This window comes from Hibiscus syriacus, unplaced genomic scaffold (genome assembly GCF_006381635.1).
Source record: "Hibiscus syriacus cultivar Baekdansim isolate YM2019G1 unplaced genomic scaffold, ASM638163v2 tig00019423_pilon, whole genome shotgun sequence".
NCBI classification, from domain to species: domain Eukaryota; kingdom Viridiplantae; phylum Streptophyta; class Magnoliopsida; order Malvales; family Malvaceae; genus Hibiscus; species Hibiscus syriacus.
The window spans coordinates 332502-360349 of record NW_024062470.1 but is presented as its reverse complement, the minus strand read 5'-3'; the positions used below and the strand labels follow the sequence as shown (position 1 = coordinate 360349).

The window sequence follows — 27848 nt, the reverse complement described above, 5'->3', positions numbered from 1 at the left end:
CATACATACATACATATGTTTATATATATATATATATATATATATATATAAATGCATTAAATTCTCATGCTAAAGAAGGTATATATTTTTACTTGCTTTTAGATATTCAAGATGGGCGAATCATACATGGTGGGAATAGCACATTGGAGTCACGATGTGGTGGACTTGGATTACCTTCCTCTTCTCTTTCATTGCTCCTTGCTTCACACGTGCCTCTGCACAATGGTTTGACGTGAATTAGAACCATGTTATTGATATATGACATCAGGGATGAATATTTAGATATGGTCATAGGAATCGTGTTCGGATCCATCGGATCGTTAAAACCTGATGTTCAGGGAGTGCATTGGCTGTGGCAGAAGCATGGAGGAAGAATCCTGCGAATTGTTTTGTAGTGCCTGCTGGACAGTGACCTTCTCCTTCTCCTTCTCCTCCTCCTCCTTTACCTTCTTGGCAAGGATATTATTCTGCGCTTGCAATGCTTTATCCTGCATACATGGAACATGTCAATCAAGCAGTCTCTATCCGAAAATACATATGATTCCATGCAAATCCATACCTTTTTCTGAAACTCGGAGATTGATTCAAACATGAACTGATTCTGCAAATCAAAGATTTTCAAGGCCAAATCATAAAGGGCCAAGTGCTTATTTAATACTATATATATATATTGTGCAAGTGTTTTTTACCCTTTTTGAGAGTGTGCTTAAGGGCAGAATCAAGCTGTTGCTCCAAGTTTTGAAGCTCCTTAAGGCTCAAATTCTCAAGATCTTGCCCCATACAATGCCTTTAAAAGTATTACAAACAAACTTGATTTCTACTTTGCATGGTGAAAAATAACCAAATACTAGAAGTTTTGGAATCAATTCGACACCTTTGGTTTCTTTGTAAGACCTCCATCCTGGCTTTGAGTTTTGCATGCTCCAGGGTCCAGCTCCCCTGTATAAACACCTTGAAATTATGCACCTTAAACATGCTTCATTCGATACGAATATGTTCATATCGACTCTAATATAACAAGCATGAAACTTTCCAGGAAATTTGTGAAATGATGTGGTGGGGTGGGGTTTACATTTTGTTCAGTTTCATGTGCAGCAAGTTGCCTCTCTGCATAAGAAAACCTTTCATGCCGCTCAAGGATCCTCTCCATACTGCACAACAGATCAAATGATGATTTATGGAACCCTCGACCATAAACAATTATCAAAAATTAAAATTGATGAAAATGGTTGAGAATGATTCTCTCTCAATGGGAGACAGGGGCGGACCCAGGGGGTAGCCAGGGGTTGCCCGGGCAACCCCTCAAATTGTGAGAAATAAAAATACCCTCAAAAGACCCGGCCATTTTTATTTCCTTTGCGGCGTCCCAGGACACTGTCAAGCCGGCCAGAAAGTCGATGTGTTGGTTAAACCGTCATCCAAAGGCCCAGCCGCAAGTCCTAACCCTTCTACTTTGAGTTCGTCTCCTGCAAACTCACCATCGGAAATGGTGAATGCACCTGGCCCTGCACAGAGCAGTGCCCTGTCTCCAGGGGCGGACCCCGGTAGCTAGGGGTAGTCCGAACAATTCCTAAATTTTTATCCTGGGTCCGCCCTTGATGGGAGACTGTTACGTCTCTAAAAACATATCTAAACACGATTGAAATATGGACTCCAAAATTCATTTGAAAAAGGGAAAGAGAGAGAGAAACAGTAAGAACAGAGTAAAATGGCAGAGAGCAACGTATCAACAACACTTGCCATGCATGCATTTCATGCACAGATGTGCCTAGTGGGACCAAAGACATGTTAGCCATAGATAGACAAGTAATATCATTAATAGTATTTTACTATTAATATAATAATAAAATATTGATTATAAAAATATAATAATAATAAAACAAGTGTTATTTTATACAATTGTGCTGGAAAAAAAAAAGTGAATTTCATAAATTAAATTCATATTGTTTTTTGAACATTATAAATTAAAATATATTTTTAATCTGGATATTAGTAGGATAATCATTCTTTTAATATGTCAAATTGAAAGATATTTATTATTTATTTAACTTTAAATATTAAAGATAATTATATATTTTTGAATATTTTAAATTAAAATCCTTTTAAGTTTCAACAATTTTTTTTATAAGTTTTAAAAGAAGAAGAAAAATTCTCTATTAACTTTTCGGTGATAGACGAAGACAATGATAGTTTGAGATCTCTATTGTTGTGCTATTATAGCTGATCATCTTGTTATTTTATTTTGGGAAACATACGACTAACAATCGCGAGCACCAAATGAGTAACTGAAAATTTATCTTAAAGCTACAAGCCCCAACCATTTCCGTTCAAAATATCAAAATAGAAAAGTATATTTTGTATTTATTTTACTTTAATTTTTTGTCTCGAATTGTTATATTGCATAACAATCTTAAGACAGAATATTATCTCATTATTCTACCTTTATTAATTCGAGATGATTCGGAAATTGTGAGAAAATCGATATAGCAAATAAATTTATTTCAGGATTTATCCAGCCGTTTTAACGGGTTCGTTAGAATCTCATAGCGAAAAAATTTGTTTCAACGAAATTGTTGTGAAAATAACTATGGTTACTGATTTTGTTACAAAACTTTGATTGTGTCCGACAACAAAATAGAAAATAATTGAGAATTAATTTTTTATTAGAATTTTTGATTTCGTATTTGGAATCAATTGGGATTGTAATTCTATCCCTTAACAAAATTATCTGATTACTATTTATAATAGAAATCTTTTGAAAGTAACGACTTTGTTACTAACTTAGTTTCTAACTAAATTTTGCCGGTGGAATAAATCAGAATTTAATTTTGGTTTATTGTTGGAATTATTATTAATTCTAGTTTCTTGTTTAACAAAATCATGATTGTCGGTGGTCATGAGTCACGAAGAGAAACTTATAAAACTCTATGGATATAATTTCAAGATATGACAACATAAGATGTTTTATTTGGTCATGTTAAATTTGATCATATATCGGACGATCCTCCTGTTATTAGGGAGGATTCTAACTTTTATGTTATAACTACATCCTAAATAGATTGTCAAAAACATAATATAATTTGTATAATATCCATAAGATGAAAAAAAATTAATTATGGATGACAGTAGATCATAAATACGAAACAAAAGATGCTGACACTAAGAAAATTTTACTGGCTAAATTCTTAAAATTCGTAATAAGGACACAGATGAGAGGAATAAATATTTTATCACCTCCATTGATGATAACAAAAGTATTGTTATATGTATTTACTAAAAGAGAAAAAGCAAAATTATAGAGAAATTTATTTTCTATAAACATGAAGTTGAAAACCAACGTAATAAATAGAATAAGATGATAAGAAGTGATAGTGGTAGTGAATATGTTAAACCATTTTGCACAACATGATATTATTCATGAAGTGACATCATTATATTATCCTAAAATAAATTGAGTAGCAAAGAGAAAGAATTGAACAATAAAAAAATGATGAACGAAACACTACGAAGTTCTGAGTTGTCACAAAACATGTGGTGGAGAGGAGAACTTCTGTAAACTAATTACTTTTTAAATAAGGTTCCCACGAAAAAAGGACATAGCACCATATGAGTTATGAAAATGTTGAAAACTTGCGTAATACAAACACTTGAAATTGTGGGGTGTCTTAATAAGGTAATGTTCATATTACCAAAATAAAAATAAGTCCTAAACGATGGATTATATATTTTTACCATCTTACCATCTCAGGATGATAAATCAATGCTAGTTGAAATTTGATATTCAAGATATCAATGGCACAAAGTGAATATGTTTCACAATGAGAGGAGAAGTTGTGTCATGGAAATGTTTAAAAACAGTTATAATCATATTCATAATGGAGTTTGAGTTCGTAGCTTTAGATAAGTCTGAAAAATAAACCAAACGACTTCAGAATTTCTTGGATGATATTTTTAAATGGTTGAAATATGTGCCTACAGTGTGCATATATTGTGACTATCATAGAATTTCAAGTACAATGGTAAGTCGAAACATATGTGTTGTCGACATAATACAATAGACATTCGATCCCAAATGAAGTTATCTCTATCAATTTTGTAAGATCAAATGATAATATTACGGATTCACTAACCAATGGGTTAAATCGAGATCAAGTTGAAAAAAATATCTAAAGGAATTAGATAAAACCCATGAAATTTAAAGGCGTTATGTGAAGGAAAACCCTACCTTGTTGACTGAAGATCTCAATATCAAGATTAAAAGGGACAAACTAATTGCATACAATGTACATTCACTATGGGGGGTATCTCATCCCAATTTTTTCCTATGATGTAAACAATGATTAAATTGGTATAGGTTAAACAAAACTTTTAATGGTCATTGTGTGCTTCGGTTAGCCTATAACACCCCGAAAATCGGGTTAATAGTTTCGGGTATTATCATTGAACTTAGAGTGCTTATATAAGACTAATTTAATCAATTGGATCAAAATGAAGAGGATTGGACATTTAGAAAATCGCATAAGATATTAAAAAGGGTATTTTTGAATTAAGGCAAAAAGGGGAATGACTAAGGCAGCAATTTACCTCAAAACTTTTGAAAGGTTGAATCTCTCTTAATTGTCGGTGATGTCAACGTGGGAGAAAGCTGAAAATCTCTTAATTGTAGGAAAGCGAAATTATAGATAAATTATTTTACCCCTTCAAAATATTTAGAAAAAACATTTTATCATCTAAAAGTGTTAAAATTACATATTAATATATATTTATAAATTATATTGATATTCTCAAAATATAAATTTTATTTATACAACTTAAATTTTCATAAACATAGACCACAAATATGTGAATTTAAATGTATTTTCTAAAATATTAACTTCTCATACAAGTAAAAGCTTCAAAATTAATAATAGGCGTGTAAATGAACACGAACGAAGGCGTGTTCATGTTCGTTCGTTTAGCTTAGCCGAACAACCGAACGAACATGAACAACTAAACAAACAAAATATTTTGTTCTTGTTCGTTCATTAAGAAGCGTAATTTGTTCATGTTCATTTATGTTCGTTCATTAACGAGCACAAATGAACGAAACACAAACGAATGAACATAAACAAACGCAAACGAATATAAAATTAATCGGATTTATATTTGAGAAGAGTTTTTTATTTTCAAATAAGTTTAGGGTTTATATTTTCTTTAATTGATTTGGGTATTTTTATTTGGGTTTAAAATTAATTAGATTTTAAAATATTAATGGATTTAAGGTTAAAATTTATTAGGTCTGAATATTTTAAACATGTTTGGGGATTGGGTTGAATATAAATGAAAGTAAACGAACGAACATAAATGAACGAACATAAACAAACGGATTACCGAACGTTCGCGAACGTAAATGAATGAGCGAGCATTTTGTTCTTGTCCGTTTAATAAATAAACGAACTTCTCACGAAAAATTCGTTGAACGTTCGATTCATTTATCGGAGTAACTTGGGTTTAAAATTAATTAGATTTTAAAATATTAATGGATTTAAGGTTAAAATTTATTAGGTCTGAATATTTTAAACTTGTTTGGGGATTAGATTGAATATAAACGAACATAAACGAACGAACATAAACAAACGGATTACCGAACGTTCACGAACGTAAATGAATGAGCGAGCCTTTTGTTCTTGTCCGTTTAATAAATAAACGAACTTCTCACGAAACATTCGTTGAACATTCGATTCATTTATCGGAGTAACTGATAAAACATTAATAAGATATAATTTATATATACACACGCGCACAACTTGGTCTTTTTCTTAGATTTTCGTTTTTAATATTATTTTTATTTCTCAAATCATAATTCTTTTGATTTTCCTCTATTTTCCACTGTATTTTTAGATAAAATTTTAAAAATACATTGAAGGATGATTTTTTTCTTACATTTTTTAATCCATGGAAATTGAAAATTTTCAACAATCCCACTTAATATAACACTTTTAGTCTCCTATTTTATTCTATAAATAAATATAAATTTCTACTAATTCACTCAAATTATTTTATGAAGTGAGCGTTAAATTTACTATTATTATTGTATTTTATTTTCTTTAAGCAGCGGATTTATCGGCAAACACGACATAAATCTGCATACCACGCATATGATTCGATAGACAAAGTTATCATTAACATTACATTGGATGATTCAGCTCTCACAATAAGACATTTATTTCCATAAAACTGACACTGTCCCATCCATCACATCCCACTGTTCACCTTCAAAGGAGAAAATCTCAGATTCAATCTGATTCACACAGAATTCTCGAGAGAAGTCAAAAATTGTAGGGCTATGAAGGACGAACCCTATTCACTTCCCACTCCACCCATGGCATCAAGGGAGTAATAATAAACCAACCAGGTGAATGTCCATCATTTTCACGTGTAAAATATTTCATCTTCCTCGTAAGAACCTTGTAAAAAGATGTCTTAGATTGGATAAAAACACTAGGCTCCTGAAAGGGTTGGCAGTGGAGTTACCCATTTCTACTTTCTAAAAATAGTACCCAAAGGTTAATAGCCATAAGTTTCCTAACAACAATCCCCAAACTTTCCCTAAAATGATGCATGCTTTGAGGTTCAAGCAGCCTAGTCATCGCATGCAGTAGAATCTAACAGTAATTGAATTAGGTTCAGATGAAAAAAATCAGTGGGGAAATAAAGGGGGGATCCGAAGGGGTACCAGGAACCAGAAGAGTATTCAAAGAGCTTCCCCTTGGTGGAGAAGACAATCAAAGCGACCTCCGCATCGCAAAGAACAGAGATTTCATGGGCTTTCTTCAACAACCCAGACCTTCTCTTGGAGAAAGTGACTTGCCTGTTGATCTTGTTCTCGATCCTCTTCAGCTGAACCCTACCCCTCCCCATGCTGAGAACCCAGAAAACTTCAATTACAAGGGCAAAAAGAATAAGCCAGAAAAAAAAGAGGATGATTGGGTATGGAATATATGGCTTTCTTTTTTGCTCTAGGTATCTTTTAATCGGCGTTTTACGGAAATATCACCTGTACCATAAATAATTATCTATCAGACACACTCACCTTTAATATTATCGATCTAGCACTCTTTATAACACCGTGATAATAAAGTGTAGATAGTCATTTGCGCTTTGAGGGGTTCTGTCCGAGTTAACGTCACGTAATGAAAGACATGGATCGTAATACGCGCCTTCGCGGGTTCTGTCCGAGCTGGCTCCACGTAAGGAAAGGGGCGGATGGCGATAATCGTTTTCGCGGAGTTTCTGACACGTATGGAAGGCGCAGATCATGATTCGTGCATTTCATTATGCACGTTGAATTATTGATACTCCATAATTACCCGAGCCTGAAAGTTCGGCTTTTAAACCCTCTCTCTCCCCTATAAATAAGAACTCCTCTGAATGCAAACATTGCCAAACCAAAATTACTTGCTTATTTTCGTTTCCATCAATTCATTCTATCAAGCTAAGTATATTTTATTATTGTTTTTATAAGGTAAAATTATATTTTATTATATTATAATCATTTTATATTTAATTATTTGAACAAATTGTATTTTACTAATTATTCTGTATAATTTTTTGCAGTTGTAAAATTAAAAAACGGGTTAATACCTCGAGATATTTTACCGATACAGAAACAATATGAAATTATGTTATTTAAATTATTGTAAATTTTTTTAAATTATTTGGATTAGTTTATATTTTAATTCATATATTATTTATTTAATTAGGTGTATTTCATTTATTGTTTTTGCATATATAAGACTTTCAGTCTTTAAAACTCTCAAAATGATGCGTATTTCAGCTATTGTTTACTATGACGGAGAAATTCAGGAAGATGAAACTAGATTTATCTTCGCATCAAATCATTCTATCAGAATATCCTTCAAGAGAAATATCACTCTTAAGGAGTTGATAACTAAAATTTCAAGGAAGGTTCATATTGGAAGTACTAGAAGACTGTCTTCACTTCAATATAGATTTTCAACTGCAGTATTTATGTTAACTTATACATCATTTGAACTCTCCAACGATGACGATGTTGTTATGATGGTTGATTCTTAGAATCAATATTCAGGCATTGATACACAAATATATGGGACATTTGTTCATGTTCATGGTATGTCATTATGCTCCCATTCTGGGTTGGCTCAACAAGTTGATCAAGTTGACAACCTAACTTAAGTAATGTGTAATGATTTAAACTCGTTAATGGGAAATCCACATCATGGTCCAATCTTATCAAGTTCAATAGGGAGACATTCATCATAACTTGTTACGATCTATACCAAGGTGGCTCCACAAACAATTCGCATGGCAACATCGCTTCCAATTCAAGGGAAAGACTTTCATCTGCCAATTTCTTTGACCTGAATATGGAGATGCCCTTGACACAGTAATATGTGAAATACTCATTTGAGACGATGCATTCAAGTTCAAGGGGAAAACATTCAACTGTGAGCTTATTCGAACTCAATGTCCAAATGCCTTCAAGTTCAAGGGGAAGACATTCAACTACCAGCTTGTTCGACATAAATGTCGACATCATGAAGGAACCCTCATCTCTACCAAAAGAACCTCTTCGGGAGCCAAGTGTGAATGGTGCTGAGATTGAAATATTCGTTCAACCAGAATCATTGTAATTCAACATAGACTCGATGATGATGATGTAGATGAAATTTCAACAAATACGGTAGACACCGAAACTCTAGCACTCATGTATGAAGCTGACTATAGTGCAATGTACATGCCAGAATTTATGGATATGCCTAATGTCGGTGACTACAAATTTAACTCATCAGTCAATGATGGAAAGTTATATAAAGTAATGGAGTTTCCATGCAAAGAAGAAGTGATGATGGAAATTAAGAGTTACAACATTCGTAATTATGTTCAGTCCAGAGTGAACCGTTTTACCACCGAAAAGTATGTCTGTCACTGTGTCCAACGTGATAACGGATGCAATTAGATAGTTTACATATCGAAAAGGAAGAGGAAAAACAATATATGGGAACTAATATATACAACAGTCCTCACACATGTTGTACTAGAGGGACCAACCAGGATCATCCCAACTTGGATCATCCCATCATGCCCATGGTCAAAGCAAGCTCTTATATAGCTATTACAGTATTGATTTCAGCTATACAATCGCAATATGGGTATACCATCTCATACTAAAAAACATGGATGGCAAAGCAGAATGCCATTAAAAAACTTCACGACGAGTAGAATGCATCGTACAACGAACTACCAAGTTGGTTTACAGTGGTGCGTAGATTAAATCCTGAGACAATTGTCGACTTCGAAACTTGCCATGTATACCACAATGATCGAGTGCTTCCCGATCGATATCAGTGCATTAATGTTGTGAAATACTATAAACTCGTGGTCCAAATTGATAGGACATTCAATACAAGCAAGTTTTATTAGTATTAGTTGTCCAATATTGTAATCACAATATTCTTCGAGTTGTTTTATCCCTTGTTGAATGAGAAGATACAGATTCTTGAGCTTTTTTCTAACTTACGCTTACATGTTGTCATGAGGGAAAAAATCTATGTCATTTCATATCGCAAAGCTGGGATCAAAGTAGAAATGAATTCTTTGGGTCCAATGTGGCAACCACCCTATGTTCAACATTGGTACCGTATCTGACACATTGTTGCTAACTATCAATGAAACGTTCAAGAAGAATGATGATCACCAGTTACTTGTGCGCATATGTATGTTAAAATGATGTTTTTTATTTCTCAATCATTTTTCATTTTTTATGGAAACATAACAGTAAGTTCTACATTTGATGCTGAGGTTGCTTCAAGATTTGCGAGGAAATAACGAGGAATGATACAATTACATCAATCTCATCAATAAAGAAATGTGGACAAATGTATATGATAGTGGATATTGATATGGGCACATGACGAACAACTTGGCTGAGGCTGACAATTCGACCTTAAAGGGGCACGCCATTTACCAGTAACGACTTTGGTTAAAATGACTTTTTTTTTGTTTGGGAGCAGTTTTTGTTAAGCTCGGGGGACATGCTCAAACTTATATGCAAAACGGTAATGTTTATCACCGAAGACTAGTTACAGATATAGAAAAAAGAATTGTTGCATCAAATGAAATGTTTGTAACAATATTCTCTAGAACCCCAAGTTATTTCTTGTCACAGAGATATCGCAACCTATTCAAGGGATTCAAGCTAATCCATTCAGAGTTAATCTATGAGACAAATGATGTGATTTTGGGTTTTTTAAAGCTCTGAAGTATCCATTCTCTCATATCATAGAAACTTGCTCTCATACCAGTTAAGACTATAACCATTTTGTGGATCTCGTATACCAACTTCCAAAAATGTTTAAGGTATATGAATTTGATTTCCCCCATAGGTAATGAGAAAGATCATTATGAGGTTCAGAATTAGCTTTTGATTGTACCATATATGTCCTACTGAGGAGACCCGTCATCCAAAACCCACTCGAATTCATTGTGATATAGATATTAGGGAAACGTCCAGAAAAAACAAAAGATGTAGGCCGTTGAACTATATTTTGATATAACAATTAAGGCAAACTATTTTTAGACTTAAATTGAATTTATTCAAAGTTTTCAAAAATAATTCGAAGTCCTGAAAAGTGAATTTGAGCACAAAACAGTTTCAAGTACACGAAGTACCGATATTGTTCTTACAGTATCGATACCTCATGAACAATACCAATACTATTCATATGGTATCGATATCAAAGGTAAGGGAAGTATCAATACTCACTAGGTAGTATCAATACTACCAGCATTGCTCAAATTCCAGAATATAAAAATGGTACCGATATCCAAAGGGGTACCGATATTACTTTATATAGTAGTATCGATACCATAGACATAGTGTCGATACCATCAGGCCCCAACAGCTAGTAACGACTAGTTGATTTAAAAATAACAAACGTAATACTGATACTCCCTTTAGGAGTATTGATACTCCCTTTAGGAGTACTAATACCCTCTGTACTGGGCAGTTTTATTGTGCACGAAAATTTATCTCCAACAGCTCCAGAACGCTTCTAACGGCTAGAAATAGTCACAACAACATTCTGACATATAAATACAAGTTCAAGACACTTGAAGAAGGGTTAGAACACCTATCCAATAAATCAAACACAAGAGGAACACATATCCAATAAATCAAACACAAGAGAAGAATTTTACATTCTTATTTTTCTATTCTCTTGTAAATATTGTGTTTTAGTGAGCTTAAATTTATAAACACCTACCTTGTAAGGATTTTCTTGTTTACACTATCTTTCCTTTTGTAAAAGGGGTTTGGTTCTAGTTTAGCCAAGTGAAAACTAGGGAGTGTAAAAGTTATCTCTTTGTTCTTGAACAAGAAAGAACAAATTAGTGAATTTGTTAGAAAATCCTTAGTGATGAGCTAAGGTAGTGGAAGTAGACTTGGTTGATAAGTCGAACCACTATAAATCCTTGAGTCAAATTTCTCTATCTTTTACTTTCCTTACTCCCTAAACAAATTATTACCAATTCACCCTCTATCAAATTTTTCGGTTATTCAACTTGAGCCTTTTCGATCATAACAATTGGTATAAGAGCTTGACTTGTTAGAAGGTATCACATCCTTGAGACAATCCTAGAAGAAGCTCTACTAATTCCCGACGCAACCTATAAATAGATGGCTTCAACCTCTGGTGCCTACTACATTAAAGTTTCACAATCGGTCAACAAGCTACCATAATTCAATGGAGCAAATTATGTCTATTGAAAGAATAAAATGATGCTCTTCATTTAATCCAACGATCTAGGATCTTGGAACTATATCATGAAAGGATACACCATTCCAACCGCCGAGATGGATGATTGGAGTAATGAAGAGAAGAAAAAGTTCTAACTCAATGCTAAAGCTATGCACATTCTCTTTTGTGCATTAGGCTCAGATGAATATGGAAGAGTCTCTTCTTGTTCCAATGCCAATAAGATATGGGATAAGCTCAAGGCCACTCATGAAAAAATCGATAAAGTGAGGAAAACCAAGATAAATCTTCTCAATAATAGCTACAATAATTTCAAGATGAAACCCGATGAAGACATCAAAGGTATGGCGGATAGATTTTTTGTGATTGACAAAATATAAAGAGATTTTGAGAAGTAATCCCTAACGAGAAGCTTGTGAGAAAGATAATATACTCTCTTTCAAAGTCTTGGCAATCGAAGAAGACGGTGATCATTGAGGCTAAGAATATAAAGTCTCTCACTCTCAATAAGTTGATTGGTTCTCTTATCACTCATGAGTTGATATTGAAAGAAGAGAAAGATGATGAAGAAAAGAATGACAAGAAGAATGAAGAATGAAGAAAAGAAGAAAAAGGTAGGCATTGCCTTCAAATCCACTAATGAGAGCTATGAAGATTCAAATGAAGAGGTGGATGAAGATGATGATGAAGAAAAAGAGATGGACAATCTCTTCAAAAGATTCATCAGATTCATGACTTCCAAGGAAGTGAAGCATGAATCGAGCAAGAAGAAGAGTCTTCTTGTGTGCTTCAATTATCAAATAACGGGGCATGTCAAGTATAAATGTCCCCTCCTAAAGAAGAAATGATCATCCAAGAAAAAGGTATTTGTGGCAGCTTGGAGTGATGAAGATGACTTCAATGATGAAGATGAAGTAGCCAACCTATGACTCATGGCCATCGAAGAAGAATCAATGGTATCTTCTAACTCAAATGATTTAAATTCACATTCTTTTGATGAGTTACAAGATGTTTATAATGAGTTGTATTTGGAACTTGAGACCATGAATTCAAAATATAAGAAATTAATTTCAAAATTTAAAGTTGAAAACGATTTGATTTTGAAAGCAAAAATTGATTTTGAAAGTCAAAATGAAATTTTGAAAAATGATTTAGAATTTTCAAAAGTCAAAATCAATGATTTAGAAAAAGAAAATTTTGATTTGAAAGTTAAGATTTATAACTTAACAAAAGAAAAAGAATTAATTTCTAGAAACAACTCATTATGTTTAAAAATGTCAAAATATTCACATTGTCATTTTCATGGTCATATGGAACATGCTTGTCCTATAAAGAAAAGAAAATCTTTTAAAATTAGACAAGTATGGGGTTCTTAAGGGAACAAGGGGCATTGAAACTAACGTTCAAAGATCCAAAGTAATTTGGATATCGAAATATACTTAAATGTCTCTTGTAGTTGTGTGGGAGTAATGATGATGAAAATGAAGAAATCCAGATGCTCTAGCCATACTCTAAAATGAATGGGTAACCTTTAAGCTTAAAGGTTTTTTTTTTTTTGCATAATTGGTTGCTAATTTGATTTATGCATGCATGAGTTTTTTTAACTTAAATGATTTTATGTTGATTTTATATCTCATGTATGTAAAAAAGGTGTCATGATGAACATTTTAAAGTTTTTAATAATTTTTCATAATTTTTAGTTCATCATAATGAATTTTGGTCAAAATTGGGTTTAAATGCTAATGATATATCTCTAACAATTGATGTCAATTTTCAAAATGCTTTAATTTTAAACATTTTTAAGTTTTTGACCTAAATTTAAATGTTTATGCATGTAATTTAAAAACACAAATGATATCTCTCTAACAATTGATATCCAAATTTTCAAATGCATAACATTTTTTGAAAGCTTTATGCATATGCACTTAATTTCAACATTTGGTATTGCATAAAGTATTTTAGACTTTGATATAATGAATTTCATGTGTTACTAACATGTTTGTTATTCTTTGTTGAAATTCAATTATGTTTAAGTGTCAAGCTCTTAAAAGTCGAAATTTTGTTTGGAATACACTTTTTGAGGGGGAGCTTTGATTTTTCAAATGTTTTTAATGACAAGTTTATCACTTACTCTCCAATGTTATTTTAGCACTTTAAAGTTGAATTATTTTTTATATAACAAAAAGAGGGAGAAGTATGGTTTGAAAAATTCAATTTCTTAATAAAAAAGGGGGAGCTGAACATTTTCATACTTTTTCCAACAATTGATATTTTTTTCATTAAATATTTTATTAAGGGGGAGTTTTGCAAAAAACATTTTTTCAAATGTTTTGTTATATAAAAATGGGGAGATTGTTGAACTATATTTTGATATAAAAATTAAGCGAAAATGTTTTCAGACTTGAATTGAATTTATTCAAAGTTTTTAAAAATAATTCAAAGTCCTTAAAAGTGAATTTGAGCACAAAACAGTGTTTTACGTACACGAAGTACCGATAATGTTCTTACAATATCTATACCTCATGAACAATACCATATTGTTCATATGGTACTGATACCAAAGGTAAGGGAAATATCGATACTCACTAGGTAGTATCGATACTACCAGTATTGCTCAAATTTCATAATGCAAAAATGGTACAGATATCTAAAGGGGTACCGATACTACTTTGTATAGTAGTATCGATACCATAGGCATAGTATCAATACCATCAGGCCCCAATGGCTAGTAATGGCTAGTTGATTTAAAAATAACAAAAGTAGTATCTATACTCCCTTTAGGAGTACTTATACCCTCTGTACTGGGCAGTTTTATTTTACACGAAAATTGATCCCCAACGGCTCCAAAACGCTTCTAACGGCTAGAAACGGCCACAACAACATTCCAACATATAAATACAAGATTAAGACACTTGAAGAAGGGTTAGAACACCTATCCAAGCAATCAAACACAAGAGAAGAATTTTTCATTCTTATTTTTCTTTTCTCTTGTAAATATTGTGTTTTAGTGAGCTTAAATTTGTAAACACCTACATTATAAGAGTTTTCTTGTTTATACTATCTTTCCTTTTGTAAAAGGGGTTTGGTTCTAGTTTAGCCAAGTGAAAAACTATGGAGTGTAAATGTTATCTTTGTCATTGAAAAAAAAAGAACAAATTAGTGAATTTATTAGAAAATCCTTAGTGAGGAGCTAAGGTAGTGGAAGTAGACTTGGTTGATAAGTCGAACCATTAATTCTTAAGTCAAATTTCTCTATCTTTTACTCTCCTTACTTCCTAAACAAATTACTGCCAATTCACCCTCTTGCAACTTTTTCGATTGTTCAAATTGAGCCTCTTAGATCCTAACATAAGCATTGTAGAAACCTAGTACACAATAGGAAAAAATGTCCATCTCTTTTGTCATCAAGTAACCGTTGATGTTGTGATGATGTAGTTGTTGTTTATGAAATCTAAGTTTCTGTTATTTAATTTTCATTTACTTTCAGTTATTTTCATTTGAGCATCATCAAGTAATGGGCTACTCAAGTGAAATTTAAATAAAAACATATAACAAACTAAATACAAGAAAACGATACAACTCAAACAATAAAAATAACTAAATAATAAAAACAATTCAAACAATTAAATAACAAAAAAGATTAACAAACCAAATAAATAAAAAGTCCATAATTAAATAAAAAACTTTACAATTGTGGTTAACAAACAAAATTAAATAAAAACATGACGAACTAAACAACTCTGTCGATGTTTGCGTCTTGAATGTGTTCCGTAGGGCGAAGGATATCTGTGTCGATGAGGATTTCTTCGTATAACTTATTCTTTCTCCCCGCTCTCATCATCATCATCATCATTAGGAGCATATACATTTCGTTAATAATGGACGAATGACGATGTAGCACCTCCATAGAATAAGGACCCTAGAGGTGTATGATTGACTATCTCACCGCTCACATGAAACTATGAAAACACCGACATTGATGAGTGCGAAAACTACACCGGATGTGTCTGTGTATGTTGTGAACCTTCACTTGCCAAATAACCAGCACATAAACCCCCAAGCTGGATCTACAAGCATGTAAGTATAATATCTGCCATGAGGGGTTATAAAACTATACAGAAGTGGTGGCATTTGGTATGGAAGTGTTGGCGTCTGACCCGACTACAGTGCCATATGAAATAGCAAATCGCCTTTACGATATAAATGAATCCAGCCTCAACTAAATATGACCATACATGAGTAGGTATCTCTAACTTAAGGTTACGAATAAATGAATCTAATATACGGTCTCTCTCTCTCTCCTAATTTTATAAATATTATACAAATTAAAATATAAAATAATACTAAAAAATTAGATAAATAAAACATTCACAATAATTAAAATTATAACATAATTTAAAATTGTTATCGTATTAGAAAAATTGTTACGAGATATGATTCTCATCTAAACATAGCAAACCGCCTTTCATTTTATAACTGCAAAAAGTAATAAAAATTAGTATAATAAAATTGAATAAAATAATAAATTATTGATTAATTATAATAAAATAAAAATATTTTACCTTCTTAATAGAAAGATTGATGCCCAGAAGAATAAGAGAATTTAATATTTTAGTGTGGTTTGAGTGTAGTTTGGAGGTTGTGTTTGTGTGGTATTTATAGGAAGAGGGGAGACGGGCTCCCATAAATGTGGGAGACAGACGATTGGGGTATTGAAGGAAAGGTGCGGATCATGATCCACGCCTTCCGTACGTGTCAAAAACCCCACGAAAGCGCGAATCGCCATCTGCATCTTTCCTTACGTGGCGTCAGCTCGGACAGAATCCCACGAAAGCGTGGATGACGATTCACACCTTTTCTTATGTGGTGCCAGCTCGAACAGAACCCCTTGAAGACGCGAATAGTGATCCATGCTTTATTACCATAGTATCAGAAAAGGTGTTATATCAGTAATAAAAGGGGTAAGGTGGCTGATAGGTAATTATTAATGGTACAATGATATTTCGGTAAAAACGCATGTTGTTCCTTTGTTATCGCTTTCGGATGCGGCTCAAGGTGTTCAAGCAGTAGGAGAATCGGTGCAAGCGTTTTATGCTTTTATACATACGTGGAAAGAGAGAGGAGTTGAGATTTGGGATGCAAAGAGGATAATGGGTGGTTTTCAGAAACTAGGGTGGTTTCGTCAAAAGAGTTGTCGATTTGCCATTGGCTTAAACGCCTGCCACAGTCGTTATTGTAATCCCCCAATGTAAAAAAACCAGTTTTATAAATGTTTAATATAAAAATAAATATGAAAATTATATATTTTTTAAAAACTATTATATATTTTTTAAAAATATCATTTTTAAAAATATAAACGTGACATGTGTGATATTTTTAAAAAATAAAAAATATAAACGTGACGTGTAATTTGACGATTTTTTTAAACAATATACATCTAAAAGTGTAATAGAAAAAACAGTAGACATATTTTAACAAAAAAATTATGCACCGATAATAAATTTTAAGTATAGCTTATACATTTATTTTATATTAAGCCTAGATAAAATAGTTCTTCAAAACATCGATAATAACTCGAAATTTCTTTACAAAATGAAACCACTTAATAATGATTTTATGAATAATATATGTCAAACTAGATTATAATTGCATCTAATTAGGCCCAAAATTTGACCTAAAGAATATAATTGTCAACACCACACGATCCACGATCCATGTACGTCTCGAGTCAACCCTTATGTGTTACTCCATAATTCCTCACTCCTACCTCAAGGAGAAGTTATTTTATGATTTCGGCTCACTATATTATCTATGATTTTAGTAAATAAGAGTTGTAAATTTTAAAATAAATTTCAAATAAATGTACACTTTTTATGTACATGTAGAAATAGGTGAATATTAACCTCAAAAAATGAAATAATTTTTTTTATTAATTAGAACTATTAATAACATAATGAGTCGAGATCATCTAATAATTTTTCCTCCTCGAACTAGATCCTCAAGGGCTAAGTCCATGTACAACGAACGATATGAAACATGCGATCCCGTAAAATTACTCCACGTACTTAACTAACAACCGTATTTGAAAATATCACATCAATTTCTAATTTTTAATAATTGATTTGGTGTAAAAATCTCTCGACCGTCGATTAAAAATAATATTACGAAGCAGTATATCAAGATGGGTATTTAAAATATTACAAGCATGATATTATTCAGTAAAATAAAATTTATATATGTTTAAAAATTTTCGATAATAATGCGATGTGATTTTAAAATATCACATCATAGAAGACTTCAAATATAAATTAAAGGGGCAGTTAAAAATGCTATATGGTTAAAGCCTTCAAACCATGTCCATAGTGGCTAGGGATGGCAACGGGTCGGATTCGGGCCGGATATTGGTCTCTCGTTCCCGTCCCTATTTAAAAAATTGATATCTGTCCCCGTTTAAAAAATTGCGGAGATTTAAACGGGGATCCCCGTCGGGTAATCGGGGAAAATCGTGTGGGAACGGGTATCTCCGTTTAGCATAAACGGTTATTTAAACGGGTATAAGGTCGGGTATTGGGTCGGGAATCGGGCCGGGTATATATATATATATATTTAAATTAAATATATAAATATATATTTTTATTTAAATTAAATTTATTAATATTATATATATATATATATAAATAATTATTTTTAATATTTATCGGGTTGGGTATCGGGGCGGGTAATCGGGGAGGGTAATCGGGTAATCGGGGCGGGGATTACCAAACCCGTCCCCGTCCCCGTTTAAAATAAATGGGTTTTCCCCGTCCCCGTCCCCGTTTATCATCCCCGAACCTGACCCGTTTAATTCGATTTTCGGTTTTCCTCGTCGGATTCGAGTTTTTTTGTCATCCCTAATCGTGGCTAGTTTTAGGCTCGGGGTAAAAATAAAAAAATAGATCCTTAATATAAAAAATTAAGAAATATGTAATTTAAAAATTTTATTAGATTTTTTTATTAAATTAAAAAATAGTAATTAATTACAATATAAAAGATGTCAAAAAAATATATTTAAGAATATAAATACTTATAAAAAAATATTACATTCAATCATTTTTTTATGTAAAATCATTGATAATAGTTTCAATATCGATGTTTTTAACATATTTTTCTCAATATATAACATAGCATTTGAAAATGAAAGAACGACCTTATCTATAATTAAAAAATATATAAAATTAAAAAAAAGAATTTGAAAACGTGATTTACCTATTATTTTAAGAATAATCTTCAATATGATTCAAGCACCATAATTGATAATAAACAAGTGTGACTTTATGTGTGAGAGAAATATGATAAATTAAAAAATGAAAATAATAATTTTCAGATGAATCGTGAAACATGAAAGAAAAAATAAGCATGCTAATTATACTTAATTTCTTTTTCTCTCGTTAAGTTTTGAAAAAAAATAACGTTAATATTTTTTTTCATTGATATGAAAAATCGAAAAAAGAGATTTGGTGAATTGATAGTGTAAATTTAGAAAGACCAAAACTAAAGAGTTCAATTGATTTTTTTTTTAAATTTTGAGAAATAAATATTAAATTAGAATTTTATGGAAGAACATTTTATTAACGTCAATATAAAATTCAATAAATATAATTTACACCTTAATAAATTCATGGGTTCTATTATTTTATTGAGTAAATTACATGTTTAGTACATATATTATCAATTTTGGTATGATTTAATATCTAAATTTTCAATATTTTCAAAATCATACATAAAATTTAGTTTTTGTTTCATTTTAATACCCATCGTTAAAAACTTTAGTTTTTTTATTTCATTTTAGTACCCATTCAAAATTTAATTTCAAGTTTTAATTTTTTTAAAATGAAATGAAAACTAAACGTTAGATATGATTTTGAAAAAATTAACAGTTTAGGTACTAAAACATATCAAAACTAATAATTTAGATAATAAATTCCATTCACCGGATAATCTCATATTACCTGAACCAAACACCCCATAATAGGAAAACCCCCCTAAACCCCCTTATCTCTTTTGTCAAAACCACCCTTTCTGACTACGACCACTGTCGTCAACATAGTCCATGTCATACTCCTAGTTATACGCCGTCGTAGTTGTCGCCGATTGGCTGTCGGAATCGCGTGGGACCACGATGTTCTTTCTAAGTTTTGCAAGGTATAAAACATCGATTTGTTGGGGCGACGTTCGACATGGGTGTATGGGTTGAAATGAAGGTTTTCAAAGTCTTAGGTTTATTTCAAATATTTTGTGTTTTTTTAAATTATATAATTCTAATTTTTTAATTTTAAATAAAATTTTCAAATTACCAGATTGTGACACATGTCACTTAACGAGAAAAATTAACACTGTTGACAGCCTGAACACCTAAAGTGATAACGTTTGTAACGTTAAGTACCGAGAAGAGTCAAAAAATAGTTTAAAAACCTATTTGGGAAAAGATGTATGGTTTGTACAATTATTTGGTATTAAGCCTTATAATAATTATAATATATCGATAAATTTAATTATTATTTTATAGATTTTAAAATTTATTAATAAAAGTAATCATTTAAATATAATTAAGTGACATATGATATGATTTACTCATTTTCTATTATCAATCCTGTTGGGCTAGGCTTAAGCACATTCTTCTTTTTATTAGGGGTTAGGGTTAGGGTTAGGGTTAGGGAGAAAAGAAACCCTCCATTGCAGTAGCGGCTGCTAAACATTTTGAGATTTTCTTCAAAACATTTCCCCCTTTTCCTACTTTTTGAAAAAACCCTTTGATTATCTCATCTTAGATTTGTTGGTATTTGTCTTTTGAAAGCAGGAGGAGCGGCCTTCGCACGGGAAAACAAGTGTCAGATGTGAAAAATGTTACGCACTCATCGATCTCCGATGTCAAATCGAGTCGTTCCGAGAAGAAACTAAGGATGGAACCGGATACCGAGAACGGGAATGCTGAGAAAGAAGTTTGTTTAGAAACAGATTCCATAAGGGAAGATGTCGGTTTAGGAACGGAGCAATCAAGTGGTTCGCGTAGGAAGGAGAAGAGGAATGACATTTCCTCCGTTGATGAAAAGCAAAGTGATTCTCTCGTTGAATCTGAAGCCAACCCATTAATGAAGGATACAATTTCGGAAAGAGATTCAAGCGTGCGGACCCCGGAGAGTCCATTGAATGAACAATCGGCTCTTTCAGAAACGAATCCAAAGAGTAAAATGGCTAAATATGGGGAATTGGAGGACTTGAATGCAAAAGATGGGGAAGGGAACTCTTTGATAGATGAAAAGAAGGTAAGCTTTTCTTGTTTGGAATCCAAAATGAGTGTTAGTTTAGAGTCTGGGCTGAAGAAGAAAGGGGAAAGCTCAGGCTTAGAGATTCTGGAAAGTTGCAGTTTAGGGTCTCGGCTGAAGGAGAGTCAATTGAATGAACAATTCGCCCATTCCGATTCGAAACAAAAGAGGGAGGATGTTGAGATAGAAACCAAGATGGAAGAACTTGTTCCCTCACCCTTGAATTTGGCTGTCACAAAACACAATGTTACACTAACAGCTAATGCTTTTCCTTTGAACTTGGCAGTCACAACAGACGATGTTATACCAACAGCTAAGGTTTCAGAGGTAACATTGGGCAACAGCACAGCTTTTGCAAAAGATGATGTTACACTAGAATCTAATGTTTCTCTTTTGAACTTGGCTGTCGCTGAAGATGATGCTACACCAAGAGCTAATGTCAAAGAGAACAATTTCTCACCAACGTTGCACCCTTCATTTCAAAGAAATTGTATTAGCCGTCCTAAGAAAAAGCTTCTTGTTCTTGATTTGAATGGAATTCTTGTAGATGTTGTTCAAATACCATGTAAACTCGAGCCACATGCCATAGTGAATGGGAAAGGAGGTAATATACGGTCATTAAAGTAGATCTGGAATTTCTGTTTGCCTTCTATTAATCTAACTTTAACCAGGGTCCATTTTTTTTTACCAGTTTTCAGGAGACCTTTTTGTGATGAATTTCTCGACTTTTGCTTTATGACATTTAATGTCGGAATCTGGTCATCAAGAGTTCAGTATGCTCCTGCCTTTGCTTGAGAATTGTATTCCATGGTTAACTGTTTTTTTTTCTTTGAGCATTGCTGAGTTAGATAAGTGAACCATAGAATGCAGTATTGCTTCATAAATGACATTATTGACATTATGCCTTGACCATTTTACTATTAATTGTTGTTGCAGTAAAAATGTGACGGGGGTGCTTGATCTTCTTATGAATGAAGAACAGAGACGTGAACTGGTTTTCTGTTATGTAAGTGTATTCCTTGTGGTATTTAACTATTACTGATAGATGGGGTAATTGCCAAAGTTTTGTTTAGCTAATTAGTGATCGTATCATTTCCTTGTCTTTTTATTGTCTATATGGCCTTCAATCAATGAACTACATTTTCATGATTAGTTAATCAAGTAAGGAGGTTTTATCTTTTGGTAATTTCCGTTCCGTTGATATTTTGTAACTGATAATGATTAGTTTGTGGTTTTTTAAGATATAAATGACATACTGATACTGAACTGTAGACTATACAAGTTGTATATTATTCTAATTAGAATTCTATGTACTCGTATGTCTTCTTAAATACTAATACATCTATATTTATGAACATAAAATATATACTAAAACACATAAAAGTAATACCCAATAGCTTTAAACCCATCCAATTTAGCCAATTGAATGAAAAGTAAGAATGCCCAAGATTTAAGTAATCTAGCTTGGTGACCTTTCCATATTGTGTTTTAAACTAATAATATATGTTTCTTTTGGCTTGTTCTAAAACAAATATACGTTTCATCAACATCATAGTAGGCATTGTTGTTCTATCAACATCTGCTTATGGGGTTGCCTGATATTAGTGACTTCCTCATTGGAATTCTTTCTCCTTTTCAGTGTCTTTGCTTAGCATCCAACCTAAAGCTGATTTTTCTACTGTTAAATCCTCAAGGTTTCCCCTAGATGACTGCTTTGTTAGTGCAATTACTAAGTAATTGAAAGTCATGTTCTAGGCAAATTAGTCATGGAACTGTTAGATTCTACTCTCTGGAATTTCTCATGGTATACTATTGTTTTTTTTAGCTGCAATACTATGTTATCTAGCTATTGTAGCCATTATTTGAGAAATATATATAAAATGCATATTTCTAGAACAAGCTTAAAGATTTGACTTTAGGGTACACCAAAGTCTGCTGACAACTTGAAATGCAATGTCTGCTGTTATACAAGCATAGGCTGAAATAATTTTCTGCTACCTTGCCATTAAGGGTTCTGCCTGACAAATGGACCTCATAGCCTATCCTATGTGATATAAATATTCTTGTTTATCATCTTTGGTAGAGGTTTGATCAACTGAATGCTGCTTCGCTCTTTTGTAACTACACCAATGGGTTTAAGTGCTGTGTATGATTTATTCATCTCAAGATGTGGGTTGAATGCAGGGCCGAAATCTGTGTACAATGACAAAATTCAAAACCCTTGAGAATGAGGACAAACCACTTGTTTTGAAGGAACTTAGAAAATTATGGGATAAGCAATTACCTAACATTCCATGGAAGAAGGGAGAGTATGATGAATCAAACACACTTTTGTTGGATGATTCTCCATATAAGGCTTTGCGAAATCCTGTGAGTTTTTAACTGTTTTCTGTATTTGCTTATCGCTTATATTTCACTTCAGAATGTTGAAACTCAAATAATGCTCTAATGCTAGCTTCAATTTTTTCATTGGTAGGCAAATACTGCTATATTTCCATATCCTTATCAATACACAGATGCTGCAGATTGTTCATTAGGTGAGACATGAACTTGCATGTTTTAGGGAATTTAAGGTACACAAACAGGTTGACCACGATATAGTATCTAAGCCTTCACAGGGACATTGTTTTTATCTTATCTTTTTGGCCCTTTCACAATATAGAAAAAGTAATGGCTGATCTTGTTAAATAGATTCTGTAGATCTTACCCTTACCTCTATTGAAACCATGAACTTGTTGGGTGAAAATACCTTCTTTCTTGTTAGGGAACTGTGTTATAAAGCTGCGCTCATATGGAGCACTGTAATTGCACAACCAGTTACCAGTCATTCCCAACGTAAATAATATTGGTTCACGTTACAGATTTACCTTTTAAGTTTGCATTGACGGTCATCTGTAGTGTACCTAATTCCTCCCCCATCTTATTATTCCTTGTGTGCACATTTTTTCATAATCTTCATTTTTAAATAATGTATTCAATAGAACCTGGAGGAGATCTTCGAATATATCTTGAACGGTTAGCTGAAGCAGATAATGTGCAGAAGTTCATTGAGCAAAATCCATTCGGGCAACCAGCTATTACAGAGGCAGATCCACATTGGGATTTCTATTCTCAAATTATAGAAAATGAGACATTGCAAGCTCGGTAATTTCCCGTTTCGCTTCTTTACATTTAAGTCTCGAAATAGCATCTTTTGAAAATTATATTACCTGAACTGTATTTAGAGTTTGTGTTCTGTTGTTAGCAGAAACTTTTGGCTCATTCATTTGGTAATTGCTGATGATCATAGAACCTTAATTGGCCTTTCATGGGTCGGCTTTCTCTTTGAGATGGCATTCCTTCTATAGATAACTCTCTATTCACTTAAATATTTTTGATGTAATGTGTGATAAATATTTTTGCAGGTTGTTTGTTTGTGGTTTGGAGTTTATCTTATTTTCTAATGATCTTTAAGAATTTTGACTTCATAAGAATTTTGTATTCCTTACCTTGCAATTCTTGTTTATGACCTGTGGAAAATTTTAAATTTCTTGTTGTTTTAGTTGGTCTCCCAGAAATCAGAGAAGCAGGAGCAGGTCTCCCAGAAACCGAAGAAGCAGGAGCTGGTCTCCCAGAAACCGAAGAAGCAGGAGCAGATCTCCCGGAAACCAGAGTAACAGGAGCAGGTCTCCTGGAAACCAGAGTAGCAGGAGCAGGTCTCCCGGAAAACAGAGTAGCAGGAGCAGGTCTCCCAGAAACCGAAGAAGCAGGAGCAGGTTTCCCGGAAACCGGAGTAGCAGGAGCAGGTCTCCCGGAAATCAGAGAAGCAGGAGCAGGTCTCCCAGAAGTCTGAGGAGCAAGAGCAGGTCTCCCAGAAGTCTGAGGAGCAGGAGCAGGTCTCCCAGAAATCGGAGAAGCAGGAGCAGATCTCCCCATTTTAAGCATACAGATGAATTCAGTGGTGAAAATAAGAGATTGGTGAAGGGACAGATGCCATTCTGTTTTCACTTCCGTCGAGGCAAGTGCTACCGTGGAATGTCTTGTCGTTATTTGCACCATGATTCAGGCAAGAGTTACGAATCAAGGTGGGAAAGGAGCAAACAGCAGTATCTGGAGTTGCCTCATACTTCTAGGACTAACAATGCTTGTGAAGAGATCAGGCAGAGTTCTGAGAAAAGAGAAGATTCTGGTGATGTAGGTGCCCATTTTCAAGATAATCAATCGAATGAGTATCACATGGTTAAGTCTGCTAGATCTAGAGACACCCCGACCTCTTTATTTGAAACACATTTGTTAGAAAATAAGCAGGAAACGCCTAATCCTTTCGGTTATGAGAATTGTCTGAGAAGCAGGGGCAGATGTCCTAGTTTTAAGTGTACAGATGAATTCAGTGGTGAAAATAAGGGACAGGTGAAGGGACAGATGCCATTCTGTTTTGACTTCAGTCGAGGCAAGTGCTACCGTGGAGTGTCTTGTCGTTATCTGCACCATTATTCCGGAAAGAGCTATGAATCGAGGTGGCAAAGGAGCAAACAGCAGCATCTGGAGTTGCCTCATGCTTCTAGGACTAATAATGCTCGTGAAGAGATCAGACAGAGTTCTGAGAAAAGAGAAGATTTTGGTGATGTAGGTGTTCATTTTCAAGATAATCAATCTAATGAGTATCTCATGGTTAAGTCTGATAGATCAAGAGGCATCCCGGCCTCTTTATTTGAAACACACTTGTTAGAAAACAAGCTGGAATCACCTAAACCTGTCAGTTATGAGAATTTTCAAGAAGCAGCTGCAAAATCTCAAAATCTATCAACTATTGATAGCTCCTCAGTTGGCAATATGGATACGCTAAAGCCATGTGGTAATGCTTCTCAGGAAGTACTTATTTCTTTCTCCAATCCTTTAGATCCAGTGTGTCAAAATGCTAATTGCCAACCTCCACAATCAGATAACCATGTCTGATTCATTACCATGTAAATCTTCAACTTCCCCACTAAATAGACTTCCAGAAAGTATTGTTCATCCACATGCAATTTAGCTCCATAACCATCCTTTCCATATATCCCCTTCCGTCCTATGCTCACATGTTAAAGATAATCCACATACGAAAGAGGAGCAAACTTCATCTTCTATGTTTAATCTTCTGGGGAAAGCGTTCCATCTTACATGTTACCTTGCCAAGAGTCTAATTTTGCTTACAGCCAAATTTGTCTTTAACTTACTCACCTTCATCTCCATCTCCACCACAATTACTGGATTTAACCGCAACTTCCACCATTTCTTCATTTTTTCAGCGGAGTTACTTTCCTCAGAGGAATGATTTTGGTTCCCAGATTATCCCTAGACCTTATCTTACTGAATTGCATGCCTGTTCTCAAGCTGATGGGTTTCAACAGCGAGCCTATCCACCAATTCAGGATGTTAATCAACCTATCTTGCAGGCTTCTTTGCCTGTTTTGTAACCTGCCTGGAGCTCCTAGTTTGTCGAGAGATGATGGCTTAACACAACCTCCAATACGGAATATTATTGCTTCAAATTTTCCCAGGGCAACACTCATCGTCATACTTCTGCCCTGTACAAAACAGTTGCTGGGAAACAAAATGCAACCAGGTGGATTTCTTACTCATCTTCATATATTTATCACTATGCCCAGCAGCAACCACCACACAGTTCATACCACCCTATGACTGATGGTATTTATAATCTTGGTGGAAAGATGATTCTTCTTTGTAAGTTCCACCAAATATTGGGGACACATCATCCCACCGAGTTGACATTTGGAGGATCGAGTAGTTCAATTCATAACCCAAATACATGTACTCTTGTTCAGCCATTGAACACCAAACACATTTCCGATATTCTCCAGCAAGAAAAAGATATAGCCTACAGTAAGACTCCTTTCAGCTTGGCTCATCATCCTCTTTTTGATAGCATTGAGCCATCTTTTTGTTTATCGAGAAATAAATATGTATTCCAATGTTGGAAGTAACAAGTGACTGACATTTTATTGGGGCTTAGGTGTTCCAACATACCACTGAGAATGGCTAATAGTGATGTGTAGATAAGTCTGCAGGGAAGAGCAAAGATTCCAGATACATGAAGCATTTAGAGGATGTTCTGCCTGCCCTTTCGTTTGCATTTTTTTTTTGATGTTTCATTTTTGTTGGATTGTATCTCTTTCTGTCTGGGATCATTTGATCCTCACTAGGGGCTTACTATTTAATGAAATGTACTAATAGTGAAAAGTAACATCTTTCTATCGGTTGTCTCAATCTAAAATTAGTGTTTTTTAGTCTTAAAATTAGGTTGTCGTCTGTTAGACTTTCCCGTATATATGTCAAACTAATTGGTTTTTGTGTTTGGGTATTTAATAAGTATTTAAAGTAATTTGTCAGTTTTATTGGTTGATTCGAGTAACAATTTTAAAAGTTAAAAATTGACGGAAATAATTGACTAAACCGAGTAACAAGTCGAGCATACTCAAACATATTCTTCTTTTATTAGAGGATTAGGGTTGAAAATTGGCCTCATTGCAGTACTGAAATCTACACTTTGAGAAACGAAGCAAAAATGTAGGACGAAAAATGGGGAAGGCAATTCTTTGATAGATGAAAAGAAGGTAAGTGATTCTCATTGGGATCCAAAATGAGTGTTAGTTTGGAATCTGGGTTGAAGAAGAAAGCTGAAAGTTCAGGTTTAGGGATTCTGGAAAATTGTAGTTTAGGGTCTCGATTGAAGGATGGTGAATTGAATGAACAATCGGCACGTTCAGATACGAAACAAAAGAGGAGGAAG

General features: G+C 33.5%; 2 protein-coding genes across 2 annotated transcripts; one reads left to right on the top strand and one right to left on the bottom strand.

The window, feature by feature from the left end:
* Positions 1–90: 90 nt before the first annotated feature.
* LOC120209586 (truncated transcription factor CAULIFLOWER A-like) lies at positions 91–7006 on the bottom strand. The gene is made up of 7 exons (XM_039208554.1): positions 6716–7006; positions 1073–1151; positions 875–939; positions 703–787; positions 560–616; positions 328–488; positions 91–215 (listed from the first exon to the last, which is right to left on the bottom strand). The coding sequence occupies exons 1-7, from the start codon at positions 6898–6900 to the stop codon at positions 107–109; spliced, it is 741 nt and encodes a 246-aa protein (XP_039064485.1). The 5' UTR covers positions 6901–7006; the 3' UTR covers positions 91–106.
* A 175-nt stretch (positions 7007–7181) lies between these two features.
* On the top strand, positions 7182–27302 carry LOC120209599. Its single transcript, XM_039208563.1, has 9 exons — positions 7182–7279; positions 8644–8937; positions 20614–21683; positions 21771–21852; positions 22016–22085; positions 23264–23449; positions 23556–23616; positions 24061–24223; positions 24622–27302. Exons 1-9 carry the CDS (start codon positions 7182–7184, stop codon positions 26012–26014), a joined length of 3417 nt encoding a protein of 1138 aa, XP_039064494.1. The 3' UTR covers positions 26015–27302.
* The last annotated feature ends 546 nt before the right edge of the window (positions 27303–27848 follow it).

Coding starts and splice junctions, on each gene's coding strand:
- LOC120209586 (XM_039208554.1), bottom strand. CDS start 6,900: ATGGGGAGGGGTAGGGTTCAGCTGAAGAGGATCGAGAACAAGATCAAC. Junction 1,152..6,715: donor GAATACTCTTCTGGTTCCTG/GTACCCCTTCGG, acceptor TCTGTTGTGCAG/TATGGAGAGGATCCTTGAGC. Junction 489..559: donor TCTCCGAGTTTCAGAAAAAG/GTATGGATTTGC, acceptor CCATGTATGCAG/GATAAAGCATTGCAAGCGCA.
- LOC120209599 (XM_039208563.1), top strand. CDS start 7,182: ATGGATCGTAATACGCGCCTTCGCGGGTTCTGTCCGAGCTGGCTCCAC. Junction 21,684..21,770: donor CATAGTGAATGGGAAAGGAG/GTAATATACGGT, acceptor TTTTTTTACCAG/TTTTCAGGAGACCTTTTTGT. Junction 21,853..22,015: donor ATCTGGTCATCAAGAGTTCA/GTATGCTCCTGC, acceptor TTGTTGTTGCAG/TAAAAATGTGACGGGGGTGC.